We start from the raw sequence: 21,289 nt of genomic DNA on the forward strand, positions 1-21,289 counted from the left end.
TTCGATCATTTATCATTTTTCTGACATGCAGTATCTTTCGGTTGACATCTTATCGCACCCCTGAAGCGAGTGTTCGATATGAAAAATGGAATTTCGAGTTTTATTTAAAAACGCTTAAGTGTCAGTTTTGATTGTCGTACAGTTATTGGTGGTAAATTGAATAAACTTGCGGCGTATATTAGTAAATGACAAGACGTTATGGTCAGTATTGTCAGAGCACGATGGTTTATATTTCAATGGTGTGCATTTAATCATTTTATGATGGATGCTTTTTTTTAATATCAACGCAGCAAGACGCTTTTTGTTATCTTCAAAACGCTACGAATATTAAATAATTAAATGACAACAGGCGTAACTAAAACATTAGTGTAAACAAAATCCAGTGAATTATATATACCTACATTGTTTGTAAGTGCATGTAAAATAGAAGATGGTTATTATGTATTTTAAATTCAGATTTAAGTAACTGTGAACTCGCTGATGTCTCGAATTATTTAAGGCGTGACGTAGCCAAGGGAAATATGAGGTCGTGGTCGTTTAAAAAGCAAAAAAAATCGCTAAATACAAAAAGTAAATAATAATAATATACGACCCAGAAATAGTAATTACCTACGTTTTAAGGCTCAATCTTTTCGTGAATTGAATTAATTTTCAATTAACTAATGCAATGTTCAAATTATGCTGCATGATTTTTTTTTTGGAATTTATGGCCTGGTATCTAGACCTTTAGGCCAAAAAGAGTTGTTTAGCATGAGTGCTGTGGTTAGGCGTTTCTTTTTGTATCAACCAATCGCACTCGCCGAAATCCTGGCCTAAGATTCCTTTTGTATGTCGGCTTGGAGACAGACGAGAGAGACTGAGTTGTCTAGGCAGGCTTTGACTGGCACTGACGACCGTCGGTTAAGTTTCCAATCGGGGTAGGTGGCTGAGAAGACATGCGCTCCGTGTGAAGCTTATCACTTTGCCTCAAGCGTGTATCGAATGATTTATGTTACAGCACGATCACATTTTAGCCGGTTCACTTCCGACGAATAATTGGAAACACGGCAATTTCCGCCGTACCCAATAAAAATTGCCACCACCGAGATAACTCCGGCAAAGCAATAAATCACACTATCGACAATTTTAAGACAGTCTTTCATTTTTATATTGTTAAAATAATTTACGTAAACCAATAAAGAAAAATAGTTTTAAAAGCTGGTATTATTGAAGAAAAACTCTATGGTCCCGAAGTCAGTCTGTAAGTTGTGCATAAAGTACATTAATTCTCTCTCTCTCTCTCTCTCTCTCTCTCTCTCTCTCTCTCTTTCTCTCTCTCTCTGTCTCTGGCCTCACCGCACGTTTCTGCAAGGTAGGTACCTACCTACAGTAATTACTGAATATTTTTTTATGGATTGTATGACCTGGTAAGACCTTTAAGTCATGTCTTATTTTAATATATATTCTTATTTTTATGAAAAATGATAATTTGGAGTGAAATAAAATGAAATGAAATGAAGATGATTAATTTGAGACATTAATCAACTGGGATGAAATGAAATGAAATGAGATGAGATGATATGGGATGAAATATATAATCTCAGTAAAATGGTGGTCATTTACTGCGATTATTTTCAGTAGACTTTTTGAAGGATCCCGAGAAGTTACGTCCAGCGGCTATGTTTTATTTTCCCACACTTGTGCACTTTCACAAATATTAAACAGTTAATAAACCACCGTTATTACACATTTAAACCTGAAGAAACACTAAATATACAAAATGCCAAAAAGTCTAATTACTGAATATTATACTTATTTATTTATTTTATTTATTACACTTCATGTAAAAATTTCCATTGGCGGACTTAATGCCTAAGGCAGGGGCTCCCAAACTTATTTTGTGTACAGCCCACTTTGAGAATACATAATTTTTTAGCGCCCCCATTTTTTCACATACCTAAAAACCACTATAGTGAGAGTTTAGCCGGCGTCTAAGAGTCCTCTTAGATGAAATTACAAATCGCCTCCCAAGCTTTTGCACAACGCTCCCTTTTTTTTCTGGATCTGTTACCGCCCCTCCTTTAGGCGGGCAGCGCCCACAGGGGGGCGTTATCGCCCACTTTGGGAAAGGCTGGCCTAAGGCATTCTCTACCAGTCAACCAAAGGTAGTGCAGAGTGAATAGTGGTAGGTACAGAGAATTTTGTATTAAATGTTACATTTATGATGTTGCCATAGAAATTAAAATGGCTCATGTCTGATTAAACAGGAGCTTTATTAATTCTTAAGACAAATTATACAAAAACATACGAATACGCAGATATTTAGGTAAACATACAAATTCCTAAGGGTGGTTCTTGGAACGAGCTGCGGGGCTACCGCTCCTTAATCTCCCAGCTGATGCTCTTTCTGAGGGCTGCGGGGCTACCGCTCAGATCAAGCTTGGACAAACGAGTGGACTGCGGGGCATCCGCTTATATAATGATCGTTGACGTCGTAGTGTGCTGGCGATGCATAGATTTCTCATGGTTATCGTTGTTTATGTGAGCTCATTATAGTGCAGCGTTGTAAATAAAATGTAGCATTGCTATACATTGAAATATTTTTGATATTCCAACTTAGAACGATACAAAAAAAGTAAACCGTTTGTTGTCACCCAAACGTTAGTGAATAATGTAAATATTTTTACCTTACTAAGTTTATGTAATACCTCGTAAAGTTTCAGCAATTTTCATCTTGTTTCATTTCACGCACTTTATCCCTTTATAAATTTAACATCAATGAGCTTTCGCTTAAATTCTCTTTTTAAAGTACCTATAGTATTAAATCGAAAATGAAGATTTGGCTAAATAGCTTTAATCCAGGCCACAAAAGAAATATTTTCTGTCACAAAACGCCAAATGTCACTGATTGTACAGTGTCTATAATTTTAGTTTGTAGTCTGTCAAAGTGCAAAGAAGTACTCTATGTAAACAAACTTCAAATTACGTAGATCAAAGTTGTGTAAATATTTATTATCGTATTTTTGTTTGATTTCCCTTTTCTTGTGCTAATTTCTTCTGAAAGTTAATTTAAAGTTAACGTGCAACAGTGAAAATTAACAATGTTTTTATTGAATTAACATTTATGAGTACACCAAGAGTATTTTGTGTAAAAATTTAGTGTAAACTTTAAGACAACAAACATAGGCAGTAAGTCGAATTTAGTTTATTTTCTTATGTACAATCTATTTGTATTCGAATTTAAATGCCTTTAAAAGTTTAATACCTGTTCCAACTTACCTCCCAAATGATTTGTTTAAATTTCTGATTCTACCTTCTTAACGCAAAGTTTGTCACTTTCCCTTCCCAATTTAAAGTCCTAATCTAAGTATTAAACACTATTAAAAACAACCGACTTAATATATATTCTATATATGAATGTTTAAAAATAGAAATGATAAAACAGGTTTCTCGAGATACAACCACAACACAGTCACTCAACAATGTGAATGTATTTTAAACCTTATTCCTTCTAGTATTGCTATGAAATCAATCAAGCATACGGCACTTTCAGCCTAAAACTCCTTTGTTTTCGCAAAAAGTCCCTTGAGTTGCTTGGTTTCATGAAGTAAAACATAAATTAGCTATTCATTCTGTGTGAATTTACTTAAAAGGGGGTTCATTACCACTAGTGTGACATAAATATGCATGTAGTTAATTATATTGAATCAATACACAAATAAGTGGAAACTGCATGTTATCATATTAAATTTTATTATGTACCTTGAATTATGTTATGTAAATGCATTTATACTCTTATGTATAAAAATATTTTAATCACAGTATTGCCATAAAGTAGTGTGTCTTAAAAGCAGTATGTTACCTTTGGCGGTGTATTTGGCCTTTTAATAAAATTGAATAAATAAAAAGAGAATGCTAAACTTCATTTCATTTAAAGTTATGTTTCTTTTAAATCATTTTGTCATATATATATTATATATATAGATTTTGACTTGTGCTAGTACTATTTTTATTATTATTCTACATTAAACATTTGTCTGATATTCCGGTTCTCTCACGTAACTGCCGGTCCTGGGGCGTTCTCTATCTCTGCTGCGTTCAATCACAATATATATCAAGAAACCAGTTTTTTTATGACTTTTAATCATGAAAGAACTTGACTTGGTTATTTTCCATCACTAAGATATAATCTTCCTAAAAATAAGTTTCAAAGATAACTTTACTGTACCTCTGACATAGTTTGTGCTTACAATTGAGATTAACCAACTACTTTTGACTAGGCGGACCATTTTAGTCTCAGAAAGTGCTTCTTAAAATAGCCACTAGGTATAATGATATTTAGAATTTTAAAAAAATATAGAACCTTACTGTAGTAATTGGAAACTACCCCATATTTTTCATACCCTATCAAGTTGCCCATTAATTAAACATATTTATATGTATATTACGAAATTTTCTATATACTGTAGATAGGAGGGAATAGGGACTAGGGGTAGGATAGGTATAAATCTGGGTTGTTACAATGCTTTTGTGAGTGTTATTTAGTGTTTATGAATATTAAATAGTTTAGTTTAGTCATCAGAGTCTTGTAACTGATTAAAGATATTGAAAAGTTAATTACCTAAAGGTAAGTACTTAGCTAACAACTAAACAGGGCCAGCCCTATTGAAAAACGCGATTTTCCTAATACGTGATCCCTATTCACCCCAAAAGCCAAGTTGAATCACGTTAAGCTAATTTTTTAACTTTTTGATGTGACAACGTCTTATAATTCGATGGAGCCGGCTGCACGCACGAAAAAACATGTCTCATGCGGCGTTACCTCGCTTTGAGGCTTTTTTTCTTAAGACGTTGTCACATTCAACTATCGTCAGTAAACCGATTTTACAGACAACCGATTTTTTGTGTATATTTTTCAATGAACTATGTATAATAATGCATCTTATATGAAAATTTTAAGCTCCGAAACCATTTTAATCTCAATCTTATTGGTATTACCCTAAGGAAAACTGCTGAAAATTTGTGTTGGAATTGGAAAGCATCCCGATTCCCTCCAATCTACTGTACTCGTATTTGCTTAGAGTTTTAAAAAGATATAAGTAATGTAATTTTTTATTATTGGAAATGTATCATACAAAATAATTTATTTGGAGTTTTATTATTGGCAGTAGATACATACATTTGTCAAAATTAAAAATCCTGACTGTGCCTATCATAATACATACATTTAATTGATGATTCATTTTAATGATTGCACAAGGTGATATCATTATAATGGCAACGGGAGACTGTCTGCTGTTGAGTGTAAGGCATCCATCATAGGCATTGTGAGTGACTGATTGAAAACCTATTTCTGTTCTAACCACCAGGATGTTTTTCTTGAAATTGTTAATTCGTTGTTCTCTGTTATTGGTGGCGTTTTTCTACTTTTAAATTTTATTTAGTTTCTGACCTTAAAAATGCGATGTTCATAATTTTATATTTTATTCCATGGTAAGTCCATATTGGTACTGGCCACCATTCCGATGATTCATTAAATTAAAATAGGCATGACATATAAACCATTTTATATAATCTATATTTTCGTAATTGGGACTTCCCAATTGAGATTAGAGATATTTTTATTGTTTCTTTGGTATGGTTTTATATAAAAGTATTAGTTGGGCTAACGTGCTTACGGTCCATCTGGCTTTAAGTGCTGGTAAATCTCAATTAGATCGTACTACCTTAAAAATGGAAAGCGTGACTGCTTCCCAGAAATAATAGGCAGGATGGTGATAAGGATCCTGGTAGGGCGAATTATGAACCCGTGTGACGTTTTAATTTTTATTTTTTTATTTCAATTTGTTTCCTCATCGTAGATGGTCTGTGGGATTTGAATACAGGTCTAGTCACATCGTTTAATATGAATACATCGGGCGTCTTATCTTTTAGGCCAAGATCGCTTCTTATATTTATTACTTACAAGCGGCCCGCTCCGGCTCCGCTCGAGTCTTTAACAAAAAATTTAACGATATTTGACGTAGTTTTATTTAAAAAAATAAAAGAACACTTATTGCGGCATAACTATAATAGTTAGACGTATGCTGTCGCAACAATTTTTGTAAATAATAATGTATTCTACAAAGTCGTAGTACATTATTTTATTCTATCATCAATAGTTTTCGCAGGGCACGCGATGTAAAGAATATTTTAGGTAATTTTTTTACACCTTGGGTTACATTATTGGAGTTTTATTGGAATTTTTCAAATCGGTTGAGTAGTTTCGGAGCCTATTCAATACAAATAATAAACAAATCTTTCCTCTTTATAATATTAGTATAGATAACAAAATCTTCGTTTTTCATATATATATTTTTAAAGTGTTATTCACCTAAACGTCAACAGTCTGTCTGTAATGGTGGTGGTGGCGGTGGTGCATTAAATATCGCTTATGACTGCTCGGCCGAGGTTCGTCTTTTCGATTCCTACAACAGACTAACATTCGAGCGACGAACAGGCATATCTATTTTGTCTGGCTGTTTAATCTATCTATCTATATATATAAAAATGAATTGCTGTTTGTTAGTCTCGCTAAAACTCGAGAACGGCTGGACCGATTTGGATAATTTTGGTCTTGAATTATTCGTGGAAGTCCAGAGAAGGTTTAAAAAGTGAATAAATATAAAAACGCTCGGAATTAAATAAAAATATTTTTTTTTTTCCTTTTATGTGTCCTCCGTCGGACGGATTCCTTTTGTTTGTTTTAAGTTTATTTTATACAAAAGTTTAGGTCTTTTATTTATCGATTGAGGCACTACGAAGTCTGCCGGGTCAGCTAGTATCTATATAAATATTTAAAACGCATAATCAGTCTCTGGTTCTACAGGGAATCCTAGTTTGGGGACCCGATGACCTTGGCTTGACTTCGGCTTCTTCGAACAGTTTCTAAACCATTTCGATGCCCCCATATCCATTGTACCTATATATTTCTCACATTCACAATTACGTAAAACCGTGCAAAGCCGAGTATCATTTACGGGTCAAACATTACTTTCTCCGATATATTGTTTACTTCACTATTTGCTCCGGCAACAATCGAGTCTTGGGGTTATCATTTTGTAAAGCAGCCTTGGTTCCTTTCCACGTTGTCTTTATTATATCTATACATTTATACATATAAATAAAATTGTAGTGTCTGTTTGTAATATTGAAATAACCGCGTTTTACTACATGTATATGAATACGGTACATACACCAAAATAAGATTTTTACAGTTTTTGTCTGTCTGTCTGTTTGTTCCGTCTAATCTCTGAAACGGCTGGACCGATTTTTATGAGACTTTCACTAATAGCTAGCTGAGGATATAAGGAGTAACTTAGGCCACTTTTTTTTAGGCTAGCTTCGCCCCGCGGCGTCGCCCGCGGTTATTGTCGTACCGCGCGCAACATGGCGGGACTCGCCTATCAATAATAAAATTTAATGTTTTCGAAGCGAAGTGAGGGCGGATCGCTAGTTATATTACAATGTTCTTAGCTTACGATAACGCACAATTTGTTAGGGTATTGTTCGTAACACGCACACACACTCAATTTCTATATATTAATACGTGAAGCAAAAACTTTGATCCCTTTTTACGAAAATTGCGCGGACGGAGGAGTATGAAATTTTCCACGCTTATAGAGAATATAAAGAAGAAGTGCACAATGCTAATATTTTTTAAAAATAATGCATAAAAGATACATTAAATCAATAAAGAAAATATTACACACACTACATACCATGTATTTGACGCACACACGCATGCATACTATTTATTGTCAAACTTTTGTTCTTGATGTCCGTTGTCAAATTGAGAATAGATTAAATATTGTTTGTCTTTGTTAATATTTTTTATAGTGTAGCCTTGGCGAAATTTGTGATTATCGAAGCATAATACAATCATAATAGTGTACAAACTTACAATTCCAATTAATTATAGTCGAATTTCGACTACTGCGGGACCTCTAGTATATGTTAATACGTGAATGTTTTTCGTCGAATTCTAATGCATTATATGGACAATTGATTCTCGTATAAAGATAGCTGAACTCACGACTCACCCGATGTTAAGTTACCAAAGATATGAGTGCAATGTTGTGAATGTTATTGTGGAAAACATATCGTTGCCACGAATGAACAATGTGTCGAATGCCTTCGAAATATTTTTGTGTAAAATAGTTGGCTTGGTGGCGTATGATTGAGGACTTGCTGTGGTGGATAATAGTCGTGGTCATTTATGCCGCGCACCAGTCTTGGACGAGCTGTCGACCCACGTTTTTAAGCCGTTAGCTGTGTGGTCTAAGTCCTTATTGCCTTGGTAGAACTCTAGTTGTTATCCTTGATTATAATTAATCAATCCTTTAAATTAATAGATAATGAGCAAATCGCTTGGCCTCAGAATATTTCTTGTAATATGGAAACCAGAGATTGGCACGCACTATTATAGTTTATATAATATAAAATTATCGTGTCACAATGTTAGTAGTTACCATACTCCTCTGAAACGGTTTGACCGATTTTTATGAAATTTTATATGCATGTTCAGTAGGTCTGAGAATCTATTTTTCGTACCCCTAAGTGATAAGTGATAATCCCTAACATTTATTTTTTACTTTTTGGACAATGTGGTTGAATGAGGTTTTGTTATTTTTATATTCCCTCATCGCTCACAGTGCCACATGCCTCTTTTACTTGTTTATTACAATAAGTTAGTTTTTTTTTCTACACTAGAAATTTCCTAGAAACTTTATATATGGCTAAACAACATTTGCCGGGTCAGCTAGTAGTTTATAGATATTAAATACCCAACAAAGAGGAATCAAACCTGTTCGTTATACAAATATACCCGACGTGGGAATGAAATTCACGTCCACGGAGCCATAAATTTAGGAGCTAAATACTGCTAGCTAGTGATACAGGTTATAGTATTAAGATGAACAGTATTAAACCTCTACAGGGTAAAGATGTTATATAGTTTAGAAACTATTTTACAACCGATTAATTTCTTACCAACACTACTAAAACCATGAGTCCTTTTATTGCATTATCGGGTATTAATTTTGGTCTTCGTTCTCGATGGGTCGATGTTCTCAGGGTCATGACCTCTATGTATAATCTTATTCACGCGTTGACTTATGCAGGTCACCGGTGACCTACGTGGCGTTTTTAATCTATATCTATACTAATACTAGCTGACCCGGCAAACGTGTTGCCTTAAATAAGATTTCTAGAGAAATTCTACTGTAGAAAAAAAAACCTCATTTAACCACATAATAAATACCTCATTATAAACAAAAAAAAATTACAAAAAATAAAAATAAAAAATGTTTGGGGTGGAGAACCCTTTTCACTTAGGGGTATGAAAAATAGATAGTAGCCAATACTCAGACCTACTGAACATACTATTGATACACAAATAAAACCAAAAAAACTTGGCGGAAAAATGTATAGTATTGTATAGCTCTCAAATATAATAAGTGTATATAATCTATGATGTATAGTGAGTGAGTAAGACAGGAGACCGGCTTCGTCCTCATCCCTACTACGTGATGTTTGCTGGATGAGTGGTGACACCTGGCGGGGATAACTGATCGATTGATAGTTGATCAGTAGTCGACCGGTGAGGGCGGGAGATCTAATTCAATTTAAAAAAAATCATAATTAAAGGAATTTGAAATTATAAACTTTGAATAAGAATTTATCGTACTACAATTATAATATTTGATTGCCATCTTGCAACCTTATTGCGGATCTGTGCATAGAATAAAAAATATATTAATTGGGATAGAAAATAGGGGTTGATCGTATAAGAGTGAAAATTGAGAGTAATATGATTTTTTTTATTTTAAGTCATGACAAAACAAAATAAAAAACTTGCCAAAAAAATTTCAGTTTATGATCAACAAATAAAAAATAGGGGTTGATCATAGAGGGATGAAAAATTGAGAGTAACGTCAGATTTTTTATTTTAATTCATGACAAAATAAAAATAAAAATCAAAATCTTGCCAAAAAAATTAAAGTTTATAATTAACAAATAAAAAATAGGGGTTGATCGTAGAGGGGTGAAAATTTCAGAGTAATATGAAATTTTTTAATTCTACGTCATGACAAAATAAAAACAAAATTCTCGCAAAAAAATTTAAAGTTTTAATTAGCAAATAAAAAATAAGGGTTGATCGTAGAAGGGTGAAAATTGAGGATTGTATGTATTTTTGTATGTTGTATCATAAAAAAATAGAAATTAAAAATTTCGTCTAAAAAATAAAAAATAAAATTTAGGGGTGGACTACCCCTAACATTTAGGGGGATGAAAAATAGATGTTGGCCGATTCTCATAGATACCGGATAAGCACAAAAAATTTCATCAAAATCGGTCAAGCCGTTTCGGAGGAGTATGGCAACGAAAACTGTGACACGAGAATTTTATATATTAGATATAAATCTACAGTGGTTTTTACGGATGTTCCGTTATAACTACTGAACCATGCATCCGATTGACTTGAAACTTGGTATCCATTTAGAAAATACGTATAGGCTAATATTTATATGAGTGTTAGACTCCCTACACCAGTTGCAGGGGCGTTAATGATGAGAATCGTTGTGGTGGGGCTAATGATAATATAATAATATTATAATACTTATCGCTTATAATATAATAATGTTAATTTTAAATGCCCAGCGAAGCGTGCGGGTACAGCTAGTCTCTCAGAAAAATATATTTCTTTTTAGTATCTTCGGATTCGTCTTTCCCAGAGTCTACTAGATATTCCGGCGCTTTTAGTAACAGAAATCGATGTAGTTACTTATGTGGGGCACCTGTGACCTACCAGTCAATGGGTTAAGGATTATTTTCTTCCACGGTCCACAGACGATGTCTTCTGCGTTCCTTTCATTCTACTTTACCCGTAATGCTGATCTCCTTCGACTGATTATACTGTTTGTGGTAAATACAGAAGCCGCATGTTCAAAGCACCTAGGAGGCTGCTGATTGGCGATGGCCGGTGGGTGTGCGTGGTCGCGACGTGTGGGCGCCCGAACAAGGACTCTTAGAGGATTAGTTCGGGACACACAGCGGGCTCTAAACGACGTCTGCGATATATTGAATTATGGTAAGTGTTTTGTAACACAATTGATAAGAATGTGTATAATATTTAGGGAAGTGTATGTTGAAGATTACGATTAGGATTAGATTAGGCGTTACGAGATGCACGATATCTCGGCCACCACTGGTGGTCCTACCACCGGTAACCAGTAAGGATTTATATTAAAATCGAAATTAGTCCAGAAAGGTACTTGTCTATGTGTGCTTTGCTAAAACTAGATTGAAGCAATAAATAATGGCTTTAAGCTTAACGGGTAAGACGCCTAAGACACTTTAATTCCTAGATACTATTTTTTAAAGTGAACCACAAACTTAAGTCGTTTGTTATAAACAGGATCCACTATGACTGGTGGTTCATTACTATTGGTAGTAGGACCACTTGTGAGTCCGCACGGGTAGGTATCACCCTGCCTATTTCTGCCGTGAAGCAGTAATGCGTTTCGGTTTGAAGGGTGGGACAGCCGTTGTAACTATACTGAGACTATATCTCGAGGTGGGTGGCGGCATTTACGTTGTAGATGTCTATGGGCTTCCGTAACCACTTAACATCAGGGTTGTGAGCTCGTCCACCCATCTAAGCAATAAAAAACAATAAAAAAACCAGAGTCTGTCTCGAAGCGTGGTACAAGATAAGCGATCAAAACTTGTGTCTGAAGTGGGGAAATCGCTGGGGCGGGTTTTCAAGTGGGTTGAACTGAATTCTGTTCAGTTCAACCCATTCAACACAGGTTTGCGCGTTCACTGGGATGAAAGGCCCTTTTGTTACGGCAAAATAAATGTTCCGATATGCTGTGGACTAGTCGATATTTAGTTTCCTAATAGTGTCACTATAAGTTGCCCAGACCAGAGCTGATTGGTTAAATTCGATTGTCGTTCAGATCCGGATATCCTGGTAACAGTTCAAGATATAGGCAACCAGTTAGCGAGAAGCACAGCTATCGTAGTACTAGGGAGCACGCCGTCGGCCAAGGCTAGGCTTTTGCACTGCTTGTTGGGACGACAGCTGCTGCCTGATTCTCCGCCGAGAGGATGCAGATGGGTAAGTACAGGATTCTTTTTTTTTATTGCTTGGATGGGTAGACGAGCTCACAGCTCACCTGGTGTTAAGTGGTTACTGGAGCCCATAGACATCTACAACGTAAATGCGCCACCCACCTTGAGATATAAGTTCTAAGGTCTCAGTATAGCTACAACGGCTGCCCCACCCTTCAAACCGAAACGCATTACTGCTTCACGGCAGAAATAGGCGGGCTGGTGGTGGTAAAAGATATATAATAAAGGCATATAAATGTAAGAAATGTTACAGTGGGGCATGGCAGAGACAAGGTTGGGAAACACTGGTGTAGATTGTGATGTCAAACAAAACTCACAAAAAATTGGCCTAAAACTAAATTTATTGCTTAAACGGGCAAACTTGCGCACGATTCACCTGATTTTATGTTATTACTATATTATACACTAGCGACCCGCCCTCGCTTCGCTTCGGAAACATTAAAACACACATGAAAGCAAAAAAAATAAAATAAAAAAAAATTAAAAAAAAGTAGCCTATGTTCATCAGGGACAATGTCGGCTTCTAATGGAAAAAGAATTTTTCAAATCGGTCCAGTAGTTTCGGAGCCTATTCGAAACAAACAAACAAACAAATCTTTCCTCTTTATAATATTATTATAGTACAGAAGTATAGATTGATAATACCATACCTTGAAACAAGGTCTAGGTATATCATAATTGTAACCCGCTGAGTTTGTTTCGCCGGTTCTTCTCAGGACTGTGGTTTTTATTTGGAACCGGTGGTAGAGGTAACGTTGTTATTTATATTTTGACATTCAACAAGTGTGTTATACTGACATCTAAGTTGAAATAAATGATTTTGAATTTTGAATTTGAATTATAACGGCTGCCTTTACCTTTAGTGGCGCCCTCAGTAAAAAATATTATTACATTTTCTTTCATATTTTTTATATCGCTTCTGGAAGGCAAATTAAAAGAAGTTTCCATCTATGTATTATACAAAAGTATATATGTGTTGGTTTTTTTATAAAATTTTGATCGGCACGTTCACTTCAGCGCCGCATTACCGTTTGTCTCGATACTGTTAGGCATTGCTGAGCCGGTAACCCTTTCCAAGCCTCGTTATTTTTCTTTTAATATTTGTTGCATTTTTTGTAAATTTATGTTTGGAATAAATGTTTATTATTTATTATTATTATTATTATTTATCGTTTCGGGCAGCTTCGTATCCAGTACGGGAGCACAACCCAGGTCCACCTGACCCTCGGCAACTCAGAGTTCGAGCTCGTCGAAGAGTTGGAGTGCAACAAGCGTCCCTGGGAGACGCTCCCCGTTGAGGTAAGTCGAGGTAACTACGCATGCGCACAGTGCACCGCTCTGTGTGTTATACACTGCCGCTTTAACGAACATTGCGTAGTGGAAACAGAAAAGGTGACCTTGAAAACCTAACTGTTGGGACACAGACGGATTGGCGACACAAAGAATCGCAGTTTAACCTTTTTTTATTGCTTAGATGGGTGGACGAGCTCACGGCCCTACTGCTGTTAAGTGGTTACCGGACCTGATAGACATCTACAAAGTAAATTCGCAACCCACCTTGAGATATAAGTTCTAAGGTCTCAGTACAGTTACAACGGCTGCCCCACCCTTCAAACCGAAACGCATTACTGCTTCACGGCAGAAATAGGCAGGGCGGTGGTACCTACCTGCGCGGACTCACAAGAGGTCCTACCACCAGTAAAAAATTCAGGGAACGAGACAAGACTTGCTGTGCGTAGTTTGGCTCGACAAGATTTTTATTGAACACGCATGTACCTCAACCTCAACACTAACTATTAGCTTTAGTTGGCGTATGTGTTAGAGTTAAAGTTGTTTCGGTCTTCCAACGAGCATGTGTGAAAAACTAGAATTCTTGAGACTACTCCCGCGCCCCTAGTCATACGTTTTTTGGTGCCACGAATAGGATGTACCAAGCTATTATACATCACAATAGATGACAACCATGCGTAAAAGACGATATGTGTAAGAGGGGAGTGAGCAAAGAAATAGTATATGATAGAGGAGTATGGAAGGAGAAAACATGTTGCGCCGACCCCAAGTGACTGGGAGAAGGCAGGAGAATGATAAATAATGGAAATGCTAAAAGTTATTGGTATTCAGAGCTCAGTTCGCTTGTTGTTATCCTAGCTGGAGCCGAAATGTAAATCGTTAATTATTCAAAATTTCCAGGATCTCGTACGACGAGACAACGCCGACGCCTCAACGATATTAGAAGTGGAAATCAACAATCAGTTCCTAAGAGACGGCCTCAAGATCATCATACCTCCCGACATCAGCGTCGAGCCAGGCCTCGCAGACCACCTGACGCTAAAGAAGCTCCACCATGAACTGTACACGAAAAGAGAAAGCATCTTGAGGAGCATCAACCCGGTATACCTGTACGGTATCGACAGAATGGGAAAGAACATCTTCAGCGATAATATAATGAATTCGCTTGTGGTGTCGAAGAGCGAAGAAGACTTTTGGGACAGTTTCAATCTGTACTGCATGAGCAAGAGTGAGAGGGAGAGGGAGAAGACTGAGATCGTTATAGATAGAGAGGACAGAGAGTGGAATTCAACGAGGGAACCTTGTGTTTTCAGTGGCGAGGTGAGTTAACCTTATACTTTATTGTTAGCTTGCTGGTTTAATTCGATACTTGTAATTAATTTGTAAGTTTGTTTTCTTAGCTTGGTTAATTTTACTAAAACTTCAAGACGTGCTACTAAATTGAAAATTTGCTCACATATCAATGGACTGAAAGATAAAACAATAATTTTATTACTTTGGTCTAAGTTTTCGACCAACAAGAAATCTAACCTTTTTAAATAAGGAAAATAATTTAAATTGTTAGTTCGTTTTGGGATTAAACCGTCCTTTTTTTGTGAAAACGGATTCAACGTCAGAATTTCCAGCAAATATTTACTCTTACTGGTAGTAGGTTATATTGTAAATGTCCATTGGTATCTACCACTGTCCTGCCGAATTCTGCCGCGACGCAGTCGGTCCTTTGCACAGTCAGGTTCTTCGTCAGGTTAGGTTTCAAGGGTGGTATAGCCGCTATACAGTGGAGACTTCGGTCTTGAGTCCGACCCTGTGTCTCTGGTGGGTGATCCTGGTCGATCGTGACCAGGTTCATGCAATGTATAACAAAATTCAAAATTTGTCTATCATACATTGCGTTTCCAGAAATCGTTTCTTCATCGTACCTTACCATGACCTGTCTCAAGAGATTGCGCTCTTGACATTGTCGATGCCACAGACGGCGGTAGTCCCTCTTATTTTTTTAAAGAAGAACATGTCATAGCGCTCAGGAAACACCGTGGAGGGGAGCTCATTCCATAGCCGGATGGTACGTGGCAAAAAAGATCTCTGGAAACGCATCCTAATTAGAATGGCCACAAAATCGTTGGCAATCAACACGAAATTCCCACGTCCTCTGACCTCTAAGACCACGAAACCTTTTCTTTTCTCTTCCAGAACTGCCTGGACCTGCACCAAATCAAGGAGATAAATCCGAACGCTCAAGTGATGTTCGTATTGTTCTCGGACAGCGCGGAAACGTGCGGCGCGGGGCGGGGGGGCGGCGCCGCGCGGCTGCAGCTCGACGTGGAGGCGACGGAGTCCACCGAGGGCTCCGTGTGCTGCGACGAGCTGCCGGAGAGCGACCAGGGCCTGGTCCAGATACGGTGACCTCCCGCCTCATCCCTCTCTTCATAGACATTACTGGTGGTAGGACCTCTTGTGAGTCCGCGCGGGTGGGTACCGCCACCCTGCCTATTTCTGCCGTGAAGCAAGAGTGGGGCAGCTATTGTAACTATACTTGAGACCTTAGAACTTTTATCTCAAGGTGGGTGGCGCATTTATGTTGTAGATGTCCATGGGGTCCAGTTACCACTTAACACCAGATGGTCTGTGAGCTCGTCCACCCATCTGAACAATAAAAAAAGAACATAACATTTTGTCTCGCTTTGAGTGATTTGAGCTCCAAATTGAGAGTGTACTATTCTGTACAGTGACGTCATCATTTAAAGATGCTTCGTTGAGGAAAAGAGACAGACATACTTTTATTTGCGTTACCTTCAGTATGTTTAATTGTAGTAATGGCTTAGCCTTTTCTTAAAAGTATTTTTATCTGTGCTTTTAAGGAATAATAACGGGTCTCCGACATCGAAAGCTCAGGACGACAGACGGCTGCACGAAGCACAAATAGCTTTTTTGAACGAGCTTCTGGACCAGTGGGAGCTTATGTGTAAGTATGTACGAAAGCTAAATTAAATTAGAATATAATGACATTTTCGGTTAATTATTGTAATTCGTAAATAAAATCAAATTTTTTGCAAATCATTTCTCCATTACATTATTTTTAAAATAAAAGCAAACCATGGTAATTCGTAGATTACCTTAAGTGTCGTTATAACTCAGTTCAGTTTTAATTTGTATTTCGGTTCGAGAAATAGGCGGGGTGCTGGTACCTACCGGTGCGGACTGAAACCTTTTAACAAGGTTTTTTTTTTTATTGCTTCGATGGGTGGACGAGCTCATAGCCCACCTGGTGTTAAGTGGTTACTGGAGCCCATAGACATCCACAACCTAATGCGCCACCCACCTTGAGATATAAGTTCTAAGGTCTCAAGTATAGTTACAACGGCTGCCCCACCCTTCAAACCGAAACGCATTACTGCTTCACGGCAGAAATAGGCAGGGTGGTGGTTCCTAACCGTGCGGACTCACAAGAGGTCCTACCACCAGTAATTACGCAAATTATAATTTTGCGGGTTTAATTTTTATTACGCGATGTTATTCCTTCAACGTGGAAATCAATCGTGAACATTTGTCGAGTACGTATTTCGTTAGAAAAATTAGTACCCGCCTGGGATTCGAACACCAGTGCATCGCTTCAACACGAATGCACCGGACGTCTTATCCTTTGGGCCACGACGACTTCAAATAAACGTTACTAATCCCCACAGCCTCCCGGCCGCAGAAGCACCAAGTCAAGAGCCAGTGGATGATCCTGAACGAGCTGGTGGTGCAGCGCGGGGGCGAGGGCGGGGCGGGCGGCGCGCGGGGGGCGGGGTCGCGCACGGCGCTGCTGGGGGCTGCCGTGCGCTTCGCCACCGACGCCGCGCTGGCCGACCTGCTGCAGCGCGCCACCAGGCTCGGCGAGGTCGGTCCCCACCACTAGTAGCCTAGAAGGTTCTATACACGAAACAACCAAGATTTTGTTTACTTCTCGTGCAGTAAAATATGAAGTGAAATGAGATGAACTGAGACTTTTTCAATGGACTTTTTGGAGGACCCCGAGAAGTTACGTTCAGCGACTTTGTTTCGTTTTCTCACATTTGTGGACTTTCACAGATATTAGACAGTTAATAAACCACCGTTATTACACATTTAAACCTGAAGAAACACTGAATAGACAAAATAAAACAAATCACACAACTTCACTCCTCGCGTTCCCGCCAAAAAACTTCAATATTAATCTTTTTTTTAAGGGATTTATGACCTGATAACTGAGACCTGTCTGAACTGAGTCATGTCTTATTTTAATTTATTTATCTTCATATTTTTATGAAAAATGATATTATGGAGTGAAATGAAATGAAGATTATTAATTTGAGACATTAATCAACTGGGATGAAATATAATCGCTATAAATACGGGAAATTTCATACTCCGTCTGCGCAATTTTCGTAAAAAGGAGTACAAAGTTTTTGCTTCACGTATTAATATTATATACACATAGAACACAATGAAGTATTTTATTGTGAAATACTCCATATCAATATATATGTATTTCACGGTAACCACACAATCCCGGCCACGCACCACGCTGGGTCGACTCACAGACGTATCGTATTGCAGATCCACGTGAAGCTGCTCCAGCAGTTCATCCTGGCCTCGTACGACATGGCCCGAGAGCTGCAGGTGGTGCCCAAGAAGATCCAGTACGTGGCTCGACAGGAGCAACAGCTGTATGAGGTGAGGGTCCTATACTAACCGTTACCCGTGACTTCGCCCATGTGCTCACTTATTTATGTCGGTATGAATAACCCTCTCTCACTCACTCGCTCTAATGACCTAAAACTATTACTTTAGATTATGTCATGTGAAAAAACAGACAAACAAACACAAATAACATACTTGATATTAACATTGTCAATCTTCATTCGAGGTCTTGAGGATCCTTCAAACGAAGCTTGTGGAGAGTATTAAGCGATAGGGAGCGGCTTGGCTCTGCCCCTGGCATTTCTGAAGTCCATGGGCGACGGTAACCACTCACCAGCAGGTGGGCCGTATGCTCGTCTGCCGACAAGGGCAATAACAAAAAAGTCGCTAGTGAAAACTGGGAAGTGGTTTCTATTTGACTATTTGTTTTAAATGGCCTGAATAAATTGTTTAGAAAAATTAATATCTCTTTTTATTGCCCTTATTGGAAGATCACTGTCTCCACCAGATGGTGAGTGGCTACCGTCTCTCATGCACGTCAGCAATGCCAGGAGCAAAGCCAAGTGGCTGCCTACCGCTGAGTACTGTTCGCAAGCCTCGTGTGAAAAAGGACATGTCATAGCGCAAATGATTAGCTTTGTTAATAAGAGTCACTTATACTTCAGCACCATGAGAACCGGTTTTTATCAAATCCCTTGACCCACCTTGAGATATTTGGTTGAACCTGCGTATTATTTATCTAACCCATAGACACAGCCCACTGAGTTTCTCCCCGGATCTTCTCAGTGGGTCGCGTTTCCGTCCGGTTGTAGATTCTGCGAAGCACGGCTCTTGGTAGGGTTCGTGTTACTAAAGTCGTCAGGTTTGAGCCCCGTGAGCTCACCCAGTCGTTCGGTGAATCTAGTATGACCCCTCGAGGTCACTAAAATAGGTATAAAAAATAAAGTAGTAGTTTTATTTTTTCAACTGTAAAGGCAAAGGTATTGTACCATACAGCCTAATTTTTTATATACTGTTTTTACATGAAAAATCTTTTTATGAAATGAAATGAAGTCGATTAATATGAACCATGGCATGAAATGAAATGAAAAGAGATGAGATGATATGGGATGCAATATAATCTCAGTAAAATGGTGGTCGCTTACTGAGATTTTTTCACTGGATTTTTTTGGAGGATCCCGAGAAGTTACGTCCAGCGGCTTTGTTTCGTTTTCCCACATTTATGCATTTTCGCAGATATTAAACAGTTAATAAACCACCATTATTACACATAAATAAAAAATAAATAAAAACATGTAGTATGGCAACACTCCACAGACTATACACGAGAAGTTCACTGAGGGTGACAAGAAGCACGAGTTGCTGCGGATAATGCAGGACGTGCTGCAAGAGATGAAGCACGAGATCAACAACATGGACTGGAGCGTCGACGGTAAGTGACCACCGCACCGCAATACGGGCAGTTCCAAACCAATTAATATGCGTAATAATATGCCTATCTGTGTGTTGAGAGAACTAAATCGAAGAACGCAATCAGACCCACTGGTGGTAGGACCTCTTGTGAGTCCGCACGGGTAGGAACCAAAAAAAAAATGACATCCTTAATCGCAAATTTTAAATAGTGAGATCATACAATTCATAACTTTAATGTGATTTGCTTAATGACGTTATCTAAAGAAACATCCTATTAACAGCAACCACAAATCAACGTAATAAACATTGTTAAGTTAATGTAATAAATTAACTTTCACCGAGTCATGTTTTACATAAATATTGTTAGTTAAGTTTGACGGTTCACTTTGGAAAAAAAAATAGTACTGCGCCTTCACAAGTTACTTCAGGAGATAGGTCATTTATAATTCAGAATGTTGCTTTTCACTCGCCACTTTTCTTGCCATTAAAATGTATTGTCATATTATCTGCAAAGAGCTTTCATGGCAAATAAAATACTTATTAACTCTTCTGCTTCGAACTAACGACTTTGACTCGACTCGATTTTTGACTCTAAAAGTGTTTTTATTTAAAAACACATTAGTTCGCCTAATATTCGATTATCGACGAGTAACACCTGTGTTGTTCTTAAACCAAATTAATTGAAGCGTCGGAAATAATATAGTGACAATAATAAATCCAAGCATGCATGACGCATGTGACTAGGAGATGTATGGAAATGGTAGTGCAACGTAGAGGGGGAAGAGATCGTAGCGAAGAAGACATGGATATAGTGTTAGTCTAAGATCTAAGAAAAAAATTAGCTTCAATATGATATATAATTAATAAATATACGTTATGAACGTAAAAAAGTATCGAAATCATACCTGTTTACACCTGGCTACGAAGAGGTGCGGCGAGGTGCGCAATGGCAACCGTGATTTTTTAAAATCATTATGTAAATTGCGGTGATGTAGACGATATTTTATTTAAAAAACAAGTGAAATAATTTTTTCCTAAAAAGCAATTAACAATAATTTAATTAAAAATACTAGCGGCCAAATTTTTATAGGCAACTTGGTAGATATATATTCTCCTAATTATAAATATACATAAAAATTTGGTTTTTAGCAAATAACCAATGAGCGCACTAATCCTGCAGTCGGATCTCGTACTATGTTTGAATGACGATGTGAGAGAGAGAGGAGTTAGTGTTGAGTTGACGGCTGACAAGAAAATGAAAGAGAAAAATTAGATGTGCCGACCCCACCTAGTGGAATAAGGTGGAGAAAAAGAAGAAGAATAAACCCGAGATTAGATCGTAAAAGTTTTTTTTATTGCTTAGGTACCCACCTAAGGACGAGCTCACAGCCCACCTGGTTTTAGGTGGTTACTGGAGCCCATAGACATCTACAACGTAAATGCGCCACCCACTTTGAGATATAAGTTCTAAGGTCTCAAATATAGTTACAACGGCTGCCCCATCCTTCAAACCTAAACGTATTACTGCTTCACGGCAGAAATAGGCAGGGTGGTGGTACCTACCCGTGCGGACTCACAAGAGGTCCTACCACCAGTAATTACGCAAATTATAATTTTGCGGGTTTGATTTTTATTACACGATGTTATTTCTTCATCGTGGAAGTCAATCGTGAACATTTGTTGAGTACGTATTTCATTAGAAAAATTGGTACCCGCCTGAGATTCGAACACCGGTGCATCGCTTAACACGAATGCACCGGACGTCTTA

The 21,289-nt window shown here is 37.7% G+C and overlaps 1 protein-coding gene across 1 annotated transcript in view; it reads left to right on the forward strand.

Annotated features, from left to right (window-relative positions):
* The first annotated feature begins 2,907 nt into the window (after positions 1–2,907).
* Positions 2,908–21,289, forward strand: part of LOC114240384 (dual serine/threonine and tyrosine protein kinase) — a 41,023-nt gene continuing 22,641 nt past the window's right edge. The window contains 10 exon segments of the mRNA XM_089739793.1: positions 2,908–3,168; positions 10,955–11,110; positions 11,982–12,142; positions 13,339–13,455; positions 14,347–14,766; positions 15,637–15,845; positions 16,305–16,408; positions 17,130–17,326; positions 18,025–18,141; positions 19,426–19,540. Of these exon segments, the coding sequence (XP_089595919.1) occupies positions 10,996–11,110; positions 11,982–12,142; positions 13,339–13,455; positions 14,347–14,766; positions 15,637–15,845; positions 16,305–16,408; positions 17,130–17,326; positions 18,025–18,141; positions 19,426–19,540 (1,555 nt within the window). The 5' untranslated portion in view covers positions 2,908–3,168; positions 10,955–10,995.

This window comes from Bombyx mandarina, chromosome A1 (genome assembly GCF_030267445.1).
Source record: "Bombyx mandarina strain Sakado chromosome A1, ASM3026744v2".
NCBI lineage: Eukaryota > Metazoa > Arthropoda > Insecta > Lepidoptera > Bombycidae > Bombyx > Bombyx mandarina.